The 12,922-nt window shown below is 33.8% G+C and overlaps 1 protein-coding gene across 1 annotated transcript; it reads right to left on the minus strand.

The window, feature by feature from the left end:
- Positions 1-449: 449 nt before the first annotated feature.
- LOC145614270 (uncharacterized) lies at positions 450-9,982 on the minus strand. Its single transcript, XM_081669297.1, has 7 exons — positions 9,544-9,982; positions 8,038-8,095; positions 5,812-5,892; positions 3,138-3,173; positions 2,746-2,985; positions 2,522-2,663; positions 450-1,376 (listed from the first exon to the last, which is right to left on the minus strand). Exons 1-7 carry the CDS (start codon positions 9,720-9,722, stop codon positions 883-885), a joined length of 1,230 nt encoding a protein of 409 aa, XP_081525423.1. The 5' UTR covers positions 9,723-9,982; the 3' UTR covers positions 450-882.
- Positions 9,983-12,922: the final 2,940 nt, after the last annotated feature.

The following is a 12,922-nucleotide window of genomic DNA, read 5'->3' on the forward strand; positions in this document are numbered from 1 at the left end:
GAATATTTTATGAGAGAATGAAATTAAAAACTGGACTGAAAATAATATGAAAAGAACAGGCCCATAATACAAGAATTAATAAAGAGAGTTCGATTTTTGAATATCTTGTGCAATCCTAGGTATCCATACTGAACATCCCCTGTGAATAACTAATCATACTCCGAAATTGGTTTACTATCATAAATCATTACAAGTGCTTCATTGTTCTTCTAGTGATTTGTGTTGAAAATCTGAAACGGTATATAGTAAGGTGGTTATAATTCACAACTTGTGTTAGATATATGAGTATGATATGCAATCACGGTTTTTGTACTCTTTAACAAGATTGTTTATCCACTATAGCGCAATTTAACTAAGGATGAGAAGATGAGGTAAAAAAGATTGTTTATCCATGTAGCGCAATTTAGCTAAGGATGAGAAGATGAGGTCAATTAGGAAGAGTTAAGGAATGTAACAAAATAAACTTCATAGTTACATTACAAAACCGGCATTTACATGTAAACGACAACACATAGTTCTCATACTATTGTTAAGTATTCAGAATAGTGTAAATACTAAATAACATTTATCTCTTACATAAGTTATTACAGATGATTTATCTCTGAAATAGCTTCTGGAGGGAGCGCACTTCACAAACCACTGTACATTCTTTATAGGGGTAATATAAACACCAAAGTGAAGGCGTGCTACATAGCCTGCCTATTGCTTCAATCAGAGAAACGAAACTTCTAGAATTTTAGCCCTTTGCATTCAGTTTCTCACTCGTTTCACTGCATTCATGTTGCAGTGAAATGCACACGAGCATTTGTCGTTAGGAGGAACATCTCACTCTTTCAAAATCTAAAGCATTCTCCATCCCCGTGAAAAGGTCAGACATATAAATCATAACCTTGAACGCCGTATGCATTTCATGGGATTAAAATGCATGGAATGTCTTCTTGTTGGAAAGGGTGAATGAAGTAAAGAGCTTAGAGGCCCTACATCCCATTCTTCTACGTTCTTTGGGACACACACATCAAAGAGAATTTGGCCAAGAACCCCATTAGCATTGATCCTTGGTGGGCTGGGTAAGCGAACAAGGCCTGGCTTCTCATCTTGGACCGATCCAACAGCTCCACCCCCATGATACTCAAATGAGCTTTTGGGCACAACGGCCTGTTCTGCCACCTCAATTGAGAATTTTTTACAAATGTCAGTTGAGCTGGCTGCGGCAGTCCTTAGGTCCCTAAATGGTTCAGAAATCTCATCACAGGTACCCTCAAAACCCAACGTCCCTCCTTCAAGCCTATGTATCCTTTGTGATTGGATGGCTGAAGCCTTTCTCAATAACTCAGTCACAGCACCCTTGTAATCAACTGAATGCTGTCGATAGTGACCTGCACTCACGGAATTAAAGCAAAGCTTTAGCCACTATACCTCTGTTCATAATGTCAAACCATCAGTTGTCCAGAAAATGGATATTGCAGTTTTTAATGGCAAGGACTGATGAGACCCATAAATTACACACATGTCCTTTACTATAAGCATTTCACATTCAAGAGTATGCAGGTGCATAGATGGATAAACGCTCAGCATGTCATGCTTCTAATGCAAATGACTCATAGTACATCAATCCTAGAAGCATACACTTTGTGTTATGACAATGCAATTGCAGCAGCTGCAAACAGAACACTAGACAAAACAAATTTGCACTTTAATTCCCAACCAATCCAATCAGCACTAGCCAACTAGCAGAACACACCTTCCCGTTGTGTTTATTTAAAGCAGAAGTCATCTCCTGCAATACACTTAGTAACTTCTCTTGTGAGTGAGAAAAGTACATCTGATTGAAGATAGTAGATAATTAAATTACTGAGTAAAAAAGTAGATGTGATAAGAGATCAGAATAGCAGATAATACTATGTCATGGAATAAGAGAAAGGTAGGGTGAAATAAGACTGGAGTTGTCACATGTCTGAATGTGATGCAATGTCTAAAATAAGAGAGTGAAATATAATGTGGGATTCCTCAACAAAGAAAGCATGCAATATTGTGGGACCGAGGGAGTATTTCTTGTGTCTTTGTGAGAATAGTGGCATGAGTCCACCTTGATCCTGCAGGAGTTAGCAAAAGTTTCATTTCATGCAAATTTTTTTTGCTCCATCAGTGTTTCATGTAGAGACCAGAGAAGTGATGTAAGAAGTTTAATGGGCAAAGATGTGAAATTATAAGGAAGCCTTGCAATTTACACGTATTTTGCCGTTTGTGAAATGCTTGGGAGGAGAATGAAGAGCTCCAATAAAATCATTGTTAGAAGAGATTGTAAGCATGCAACAAATTTTGCAAAAAACCATGACTGGACCAGCCCACAAACTAGCCACTAGGGTTAGAAAATCTTGGGTTTTTATTTGATAGTTTTTAATAGTGCGGACCAATCAAAAGTATAAAAAAGCAATGACTGATAAGAGACTAAGATCACAATTCCTTTCCATAACCATGAACAGTTGTTCAAAAAAGATTATATACTCAGTTAGAAACAGACCTACATGGGGCGAACTGGTCCATTTCACTAGCTTGACATCACCACCAAGTTCCTGCAACCGATGTGCAAAATTGCAGATTGTTTCACAGGGAGCAAGATCATCATCTTCGGAGCACATTATGAGATATGGTGCTCCCATGCTCTGCATCAAAAACAAATGTTAACCAAAGATAAAAACAAAAAAAAAAAAGTAAATTAAACAGCAGAAAATTAATGATACATACAATTGAAGAGTATAGAGTCTGCCAGTACTCAGCCCGTTGTGATTCAAACCTACTAAGGAAAAGGCCATCTAAACCAGAGGCAATTCTATTTGCTAACCACGACACAAATCTTGGTGGGTTTGATACTTTTAGCACTGATGGGTGAAGAACAAAACGCGTACCCAAGTCACTGGTAAAATCCACGGGACTGGAGTCATAAATGTGGCCGGCGACGTAATCTCTGACAGCTTGATAATTAATCTTCAATGAAAGGAAGAAAATATGCATTGGTCATAAGCATAACTTGCATCTGATAGTTACATGAATGAAAACCTTAATTAAGGCTAAAATAAACATCTAGAAAATGGAAATTTTATGAGTTGTGTTATAGTAGTGCAGAGAGATAAACATACCTGATTGTCACGTTGGTCACATTTGCCCTCAATTATCTGCAATATGTAAAAATAGTTCATTAGGTTGACACAATTAAATCCTAGAAATATCCTAACACAAGTAAAAGTATGGAAACAATTGCAAAGAACAGTTTGGGAGGGGTTATGGGAAGGAATTCATTTGTTGCACACTAAGTTGGAGCTTTTTCCAGAAACATTCTCCTTATCCAAAAGCTCTTTGTGTCAACCTTCCATGTCCGAAAATCAGTTGCATGGTTCAAGAAAAAGTGACCCTCACCGCCCTCATAACATGCAAAATTTTTGGACACTCCAAGCCTATGTTGCAAAATCTAATGTACGTGTTAGGTTCAAGTATTTTCCCAAGTATCTGCTTGTTAAAGCTCAATACTACTAAAAAATCACATTATATCAAACCCTACCAATCAACCAGCACAAAAGAGAGGAGAAAAACAAAGACAATCGCAGTACAGAGTGAGAGAGAGAGAGCCATTGAGACCCTCTGCCAGACAAGATCACTGGAGCTACCCTAACACTGCCTGAACATCTAGTTTTTAATAGTAAATTTCACCATAAAGTGATAGATCAAAGAGTTTTCTTACCACCAAAAGCTCAAACATTTTGGTTCTTCATATGGCAGAAGCAGATTTCCTCACCTACTAACAGATATAAAGATTTTCTCAAATCCTACCTCAAACAATTATTCAACTGTATTGCTTTTTTATAAAATATGGGGTCAATCATCCAGAAAAATGGGGACATTGATCAAGACATGACCCACAGGATTAAGTCAGGGTGGCTTAAATGGAATGCGGCCACGAGAGTGTATTGTGACCGAAGCGCTCCCTTACAGTTGACGGGAAATTTCTACGTGTTGCTCTATGGTACAAAACGTTAGGCTTCTAAGAAGGAGCACATCAAAAAGATGGAGGTTAGAGAAATGTGCATGTAGAGGTGGATGTGTGGGAATACTATGCTAGATAGAATTAGAAATGAGGTTATTCGCAAGAAAGTAGGTGTGGCAGGCATTGCAGACAAACTAAGGGAAAATCGTCTGTGTTGGTTTGGGCATGTACGAAGGAGACCCGAGGGTGCACCGGTGCGAAGAGTGGGACCATGGAGGGGTTAAACGATGGAGAGGGAGACTGAAAATGACTTGGTTGGAAGGAGTTACAAAGGATATGAAGTATATGGACTTGCATAAGGATGAGGTTTTGGATTGTAAGGGTTGGAGGAGGAAGATTTTTGCGGATGACCACACGGAATAATCAAATTTGGTTCATGTAGCCGACCCCACTTATGAGATTAAGGCTTTGATTGGTTGATTGACTGCTGCTTGCTTTTTTAGGAAGTTGATTAGCTCGACAAAAAGAGGCATTATCATTAATGCAAATAAATTAGCTATTATTAGCTTGCGGAGTACGGCAACTAGGGATATAGATACAGATAAAATCAGTTTTAAGGGGAGGCATATAGGAGAGTTTTGTTTCACTTTTGTTAGCATTTTTGGTAAGTAAGTCCAAGCACTTTGAAGCCCGGGACTTAATGCTCAATTTGATGATGTAATTGCATCAAAGTACAGTCTACACCATCTTCCCAACATTTCTCCTCTTATCCCTCTATCTTAGTTTTCAAATTATCTATTCTATAACACAAAGTTTAGGATATATAACATGGATACTCTACCATATCTTTCTGTCAATCCCTTGATTTAGTAACCAATTCCATGAACAAGATGAGATGTCTGACAGGGAGATCATAGCCGGGTCTGGAATGTATTGTTTCATGGTATGCAAACACAGGAATGATCAGTGTCTGGAAAACATGACCTTAGCCTCTAGGCTCAAGTATGGAACTAAATACTAATGTACAGTGCCTGTGACAAACCACTATAATAAATTCCTAAAGAATAAACCTCCTAATCCTTACCTTATAGTAAGCAGAGGAAAACATGAAAAAGCAAGGTACCTAAAGTAAAGGTTGCCAAAATGTTCATAATTTAAGTGTAGAAGAATAATCTATAGACTAACACTAACACTTCATCGCCCTTTTTCTGACGCAGTGACACCCTTTACCTACTACTTGTCAGGAAAATGATTGCAAGTCTACCAATAATACTACTCAGAACTCCTATAATCACATAGTTAGGCTGGTAACTTTTGACAGGAGCACCTCTTTAATGATTAAATTTTTACAAGAAAGACAGAGATCTAAATCGGATAAGTTTTCACATTTGAGCTACTAACATATACTTCCTCCGTTTTTTTTATAGTTGCAACACACACTTTATCACGGTATTTAAGAAAAGTGGATCTCACATGATATTATACACTTAAAATGAGATTAGGAGGTTGTTATGAGCATAATCAAGTGGGCCATGAGTTTTAAATAAAGATAATAGTATAATTTCCACTATAAAAGTCTTCCTTTTATAGTGTGTTGCAACTATTGTGACATTTACATTTTAGGGAACTGTTGCAACTATAAAGAAATGGAGGAAGTATAAGAAAACATGAACTAGTGTGCAATATAATTTCTGAAGTTATGTTCACTATCCTAGAATTTATTGCGAATAAAAAAGAGATGTTTAAGAAAAAAGTTCAGAGTACATTGATCATTCAGACTTTAAAGCAACTTGTTCCCATATATAAAAAAGAAGTATCCAAAAACAGAATACCTGCAGAACTTTATACATGCAAGCCTTTGGGCCACCAGAAAAGGAAGCAAAGACAACAGGGCGCGGACTTTTCTTCAAGTCCTACATAATAGCACAGCAATCTGTCAGTATATTATGCGAGTTCCATATAATATTAATCTTCATAAAAAGCAAGAGGGCAATGTGTTTATAACACGAATCCATCACATGGAGACAATCATGAATCTATACTTATTACAAGGTGTTGCCTTTCTATATTACAAGTATTTATACACATGATGCGTGCATAAAATTTCTTTTGCATAGCCACATATAAAAACTACGCAGTCTTAAAATATTTTCTATCAATGTTATATACATGTATAATGCTCAGATTTAACATAATTAACACATGTTTGCTAAGTAGGGGGTTAAAACAAACTACACACCTTAGTACCTTACATGCACACACACACATACAAAGAGGATGTTTAAGTTACTGTAATCTTTATCTATGTGATATGTTATGGTATGCTGATTTATGTTTCTAATATTGACGAGAAAGAGTACGAAACTAAAAAGTACCTCCATCCTTTATTATTTGTTCCATTTTCATTTTTGGGTATCCTAATTTACTAGTCCCAATTCAGTTAAAGGAATTATTTTTCTTTACTAATTCTCTTATATTAGTGCCACAATTACTCAACCACTTTTTTCCTTTCTACTTATTTACTTGCACAGAATTATATGCAAATGGCTAAGGGGCAAGTAAATAAGGACAAAGGAAGTAATTAGTCTCTACTATCAACTTTAAATATATAATTATAAATATCTTAAACGACCTTGTGTTGCTACTTTATCCTGATTTAAATAATATGTTATGATAGATTTGTTAGAAAAAAAAAAAAAGAAAAACATAATATAATCAATACAATAGAATATATACACAAACTACTTAAATACCATCAATCTTGGTAAAAACCAAGCTAAGCTTGGCCTAGTGAATAGGAGAACGGTACAATCCTCACAAGGGACAATTTGGGGGAAGGGATTCCCTTACCTTACCTCCCTAATAAAAATTGTCTCGCCTGCTAATCCAAGGTTGACCAATGAGGGGTTCTAGAAGTAGGGCTCTTCTTTTTACCAACCAATAAAAATTCATTATTGGTAAAAAGAAAGTATTACAACGAAGCTTAGAAAACTTATGCTCTATCCATTCTTATCTATCTGTCCCATTTGTCTTTTTGCACATTTTTCAATATTAAGCGTCAATATCTTAAACCAAGCATTATAAAAGTTTATTAATAATTGATATTTTGAAACTACACATTGAGACAAATCTAGGAGGATCCCAAACGAATATGTACATTTTCTTATACTGATAAAAAAATTCTCAAAGTTAAAGTTACTCTCTCCTAAGATCCCAAATGGGATAAACAAAATGGAACTAAAGGAGTACAACAACAGCTTTATATGTACTAAAATATTTCATTATAATATCTCAAAGGTAATTAGGTCTTACTAATAACCAAATTTGACACATGAGTAAGGGTACAGTAAAGCTAAAAAAATAGACATTAAGTTCTCAAAAATTAGACATTAAGGCCTTTTTTTAGTTCACCTTATTTTTACTTATTTCAGAAAAATTAAGTTCAGATGAGATCAGATTTGAAAAATAAGTTTAAATCAGATCAAATTAGAAAAAATAAGTTCAGATCAGATCATCGTTTTATGTGCAGTTTTTATCGCTAAATATCTTTAATTTCATAGTGAAAAAAATTATGAAAATCACATATTAATAAAATACAGATTATTACAAATCTAACAAGACCCCGCTTGATATATTTTTTCCGTATAGATTATCGTTATATAAGGTTAAAGTTAGGTCAAATTTGACATTTAGATCAGACTAGACTAGATCAAACCAAATCACATCACATCAAATTAGCAAAAATAAGGCGAACCAAACAAGCCCTAAGTCCTCAAAAGTTCTCTTCACGTGCAACCTCCCTTTCGATATCTTATTATGGATATATTGTGCCATGAACATATACAAGACTAGCCATTGTGCTTCCTTACCTTCTAGCACTTAAAAAGAAATACACTTGATAGAGATTGCCATGAACCCTCAATTAATTTTTAAAAGTGTTTGTCAGAAATGTCAAAGACAACTAGAGTTTATCAAAACTTACAATAACAATTTATAGTATGTAGTACAGGAAGAAGACCCATTCTCCTCAAAAGCCAGTATAGTACTGAATTACTAACCTTTATAAGCTCATCTAGAATGTCTACAGCCAACAAGGTTGCCTTCTCAGGGAAGAATCTGCAGAACAGCAAGTGAAATACATGAAGCCACTACATGTTTAGGATAGATAAGCAATTTGCAACAGCATTCAATAAACAAAAAAGTCTCATAGCAAGATGTTGCAAAAACACAGAAATTGTTACTCACTACAGATTTCTACTCCCCCTCTGTTCCTTTTTGTTTTTTTAACACTTTGACCATTTTTCTCTCACAAAATGATTCCAAATGTAAAAAACAATAAGGAATGGAGGGAGAACAATAAAAGCATTACATCTTTTTGAGATCTTCTTTCAAGACACTTATAAATAGAGATTACACAGGATACATCAGCACATGGTCAGAAGGAAACTGTTCAGTTTTTACCCTTCTCAGCATTGTAATATGTAGAGGAGTTGTCTAACAAAATTAGCTATCAGGATAAGTTAATAAAATGGTATATGCATGCACACCTCTATAAAACATTATCATTTGATCATATCCCAGCCCATGTTTTGTTCATAAATATCAGATATTTTGGCACTACTATATACTTATCATGTTACTTATTATGAAGAAAATGTATCAAGTGAAGCAAACGTAGGGATAACTAAACTTCTCCTATAACATAATACAGTCAATCTTCAATTAAATAAAATAAAAAACATTAAACTTCAAAAAGTTTGATATTAATATGAGTCCATAGCTCAGACAGATCTCTAATAGCTTAGTGTACCCATACAGCAACCCCACAATACAAGTGACATAGGAGAATGAATAAACAGATCGCGAGTTATGCAATAAAGTAAGCATAGACCACACACAAAAGATACCACCATGACCAAGGAATTTATTGGAGATCAATAATACTTATATTAAACAAACTGCAAGGATTGCACATCCCTTGGTTTTTTAAATGTTGACATGAAGCTAAATTACCAAATGCCCTCTACCGATTGCAAATAATAATGAAACTATTTAATCAAGATGGGTAGCTCCTTTGAAAACAAAATATAAATTAGAATCAAAGGTATACAAACAATACTATACAAGTCAAAATTACACTCACACATCAAATGAACCATTAGAAATATTGGATCATGACGAGACGAGTATAACAGATTAGTCATGCCAAACGAAGGTTCTAGTCTGATGATTATAAGCTACTCAACCTAAAAACTGCTATTACAACCATTCTAAATTAGACCAGGAAGTCAGGAACATCAATTCACTCACAATTACCAAAAGAAAATTCAAGAATAACCCAATTTCCCAAAACAAATGGACAATTCAGTATATGAACAACATAATTCTGCATCCCACCTTCAATTATCAATGAACACCCAATAAAAGAAAATTAATACAATTAATCAAAGTCAAAGCTAAAATATTACAAACTTCAGCTACAAAATTCAAAAAGCTATAACTTTAAAAAAAATAAAACAATTAAAATTAAGAACAAAAGCAAAATTGGATGAAATTGAGCTTACGAATTGAGGAATTGAGAGTGACAAATAAGAGAATCCCAACCCAAAGAAGCGTAAAGATCGATGTAATGCTTCAAATGTCTCTCTTCACTAGACATCCAAGCAAATACAACTACAATTCCATCACTTTTCCTTCCAATCTCTCTCTTCCCCCAATAATACCTTCCTCCAAAACCCCACATCTTTAAATATTTTTTTTCCTGGATGATTGCAAAAAAAGCACACAAATTTTGCAATAATTAAAATACCCAGATAACTTTGTTGAAAGTTTGATCAAAATTGCTTAAAACCCAGTTGGATTTTGCCCATATTTTAATGGAATTCTGGTTTGACGGGGAAGAACAGCAACTTTGGGAAGCTCTTTCTCTCAAACACATACACTTTGGATTTTCTCTCTTTTTTTTTTTTATTATTTTTTATTTATATTTGGGTGTTTCGTGTTTGCAGTTTATGTTATTTTTTGGGTTGTTTTTTATATTATCGGAATTACGATTACAAATAGGGGTGTCCATTATTCGGACTCCAGTCCGAAATCCAATCCAATTCAGTCCAAATAACTATTTGGATTGTACTTTTTTTAATTTAGATTGGATTTGGACTCAAAAAATTTAAAATTCGAATTTTCGGATTGGATTAAGACTCAAATTTTTTAAGTCCAATCCAGTCCGAATTTACAAATAAATAAATAAATAAAATACATAATTATATATATATAAATATAAATTAATATATAAAATAAATAATTAAAATAATAATAATAAAAAGCTCAACCCATATAACATTAATAAGCCCAAACCCAATAGCCTAAATCTGCCAAATCCCCTTATTACAATTTAAAGTTTGTTTTGTTTATTAAAGCTATGATTCTTATGATTTTTAATTATTAATTCGGATTGGATAGGACTGGATTCGACAATAGATTTTATTTTGGATTGGATTGGATTTTGAAAACTTTGGATTTGGATTTGGACTGTAAAATGAGAGGCCAAATATATTTCGGATTGGATTGGACAAAGCTTTAGTCCAATCCAAAGTCCGAACGGACACCCCTAATTACAAATGAAAGCCAGAAATGTAAAATCCAAGAAATTTACTCATTATAAAAAATAAAAAAATAATTAAAATTTTTAAAAAAAATTTTAAAAAATAATTAAAAAAAAAATCATGACGTTTTAAAATTTAGAAGAAGATTTGTTTCGCTGTTGCCTGAATTGGTGATGTGAGGTCTTGATCGCTGTGCCACATCTTGACATGTCATTCATTTTACTACCTCCAGTTTTTTTTTTTCAAGTATTACCTTCGTTACACATTATTTACAACGATTTGACATAAAATATAGGGGAAAAATGTCTAATCGCTGCAAATAATGTATAACGGAGGTAGTACTATTACTTCAATCAATAGTTTAACACATACGGGGCATTGGGCAAGTGGAAATGGGAATTTAAGGATTAGAGGGTTGGGAATGAGATTGGGATTTATAAATATTGATAATCCCTTGTTTGGAGTGTGAAGGAAATAGATTGGGAATAAATAGCAAATTTACAATAACACCCTTACTAATGTTATATCCTTATGCTTTCACTAATGGCAAAATAATCTTTTCCTATATATTTCCAATTCATATCATTATTACTTGCCCACCCCCCCCCCCCCCAATAATAAAATCATGGGAATAGAGCAAATTTATTCTCATTCTCAATCCCACCTACAATTCCCCTTCCCACCAAACAAACAAGGCAATACATACTCCCACCTCCTCAATTCCTAATCCCTAGCCTCAATTCCCACTTACCAAACACCCCCATAAAGTACATACCAATATCGTTTAGAAACCGTTAGTATAAACATGATAAGTAGGGGTGTCCATTCGGTTTTCGGTTTGGATTTAGTCCAAATCCGATCCAATCCGAAATATAATTCGGTTTTCAATTTTCCAATCCGATCCGAATTTCTCTCTTGATCCAATCCGAATTAAAATTCGGTTATTTGGATCCGATCCGAAAATCTGAATTATAATACATTATTTTTTAGCTCCTAATACAATTATAAAGATAAAGCTTTAATATAAATAAAAGTCTTTAAAATAATGATTAAAATAAATAGTTCAACGTCAAGTTATTAATTAATTAATACAAAGTCTCTCTAATTTACTTTTTGTAGTAGTAAGTATTTGAGCTAAACTTCAAAAAATGAAGAAATCTATATTTATACAAGATTAATTTTACAATTCGTTTTTCAGTTTGGATTGGATCCAATTAGGATCAATCCGATCCAATCCGAAAATCCGAATTTTCAAAAACTCTCAATTCGATCCGATCCGATTCGATTTAAAGTTCGGATCCGATCCGAATTGATAATTCGGTTTGGATTGGATTGGATTTCGGTTTTTATCCGAATTATGGACACCCCTAAAGATAAGCATAAAAATTTGTATTGTGACTAATTTAATATTCCCTCATTAAATAATCGCAATATTTGGATTGATACACATGCTAATGTACAACTTTAACCATTAATATTTGTAATTATTTTATTTGTAAAAAGCATAAAAGTTTGATATTATAAAGAAAATATACATAAAAACTAACCTAAAAAATATACATAAAAGCATTAATTATTTTATTTATTTATATATTGGTAAAATATTCTTCGTACATAGTAAAAGTAAATACTCCCTCCGTCCCCTTTTGATAGTCCCTTATGGACAAATTTTAGTCCCAAAATATTCACCACATTTGTTTTTTCCAACAACCATTAATATTACATTTTTACTAAAATTCCCTCCAATTTGCAACAATATTTGTGCAAATTTAACTTTTCCATGTAAAATTTGTTTTCCCATGTACTTTTATTACTTTTTCTCTCTACTTTTTTGCATAACCAATGTCAATTTACTTTTTCAATGTACTTTAACTATTCTTATTTGTGTTTATTAATTCCCGTGAAAAATGCCCATAAGGGACTATCAAAAGGGAATGGAGGTAGTATATAAATAGTGCATAACTCAAAGAATCTTTATGTTGTCTCATTTGATAATTTATGATTTTGAGTTAATTAAGTGCAAACAATAGAGCTCTACAAGGACAAATACTCAAGAGTGTTCATTTTGCTGGTGACATATCATTTAATGTGTCATGATCTGATTAAATGTGTTCATTTTGTTACCAGGTCTGTGTAGTGTACTCCCGTTTAAGGGTGACGAAGGTGAAAGCCAAGTGTCTAAATGGCATATGGCACAAAGCAACACAAGTAAGTTAAGCATCTGATTGAACACATTCTTGTGGTGACAACGGTCAATTAGGGCTTGTAAGGCAGAATAAGTCGAGACGAGCACAAGCGGATCCAACAATAAAGTGTATTTGTTTTGGAGGGTGGGTGT

Source organism: Chenopodium album, chromosome 25, assembly GCF_948465745.1.
Source record: "Chenopodium album chromosome 25, dcCheAlbu1.1, whole genome shotgun sequence".
NCBI classification, from domain to species: Eukaryota; Viridiplantae; Streptophyta; class Magnoliopsida; order Caryophyllales; family Amaranthaceae; genus Chenopodium; species Chenopodium album.

Bases quoted from the DNA above. Each gene is read 5' to 3' on its own strand.
- LOC145614270 (XM_081669297.1), bottom strand. From the start codon at position 9,722: ATGTGGGGTTTTGGAGGAAGGTATTATTGGGGGAAGAGAGAGATTGGA. The intron at 8,096-9,543 runs GTAAGCTCAATT...GCTGTTCTGCAG, and splicing joins CACTCTCAATTCCTCAATTC to ATTCTTCCCTGAGAAGGCAA. The intron at 2,986-3,137 runs GTATGTTTATCT...CTTTCATTGAAG, and splicing joins GTGACCAACGTGACAATCAG to ATTAATTATCAAGCTGTCAG.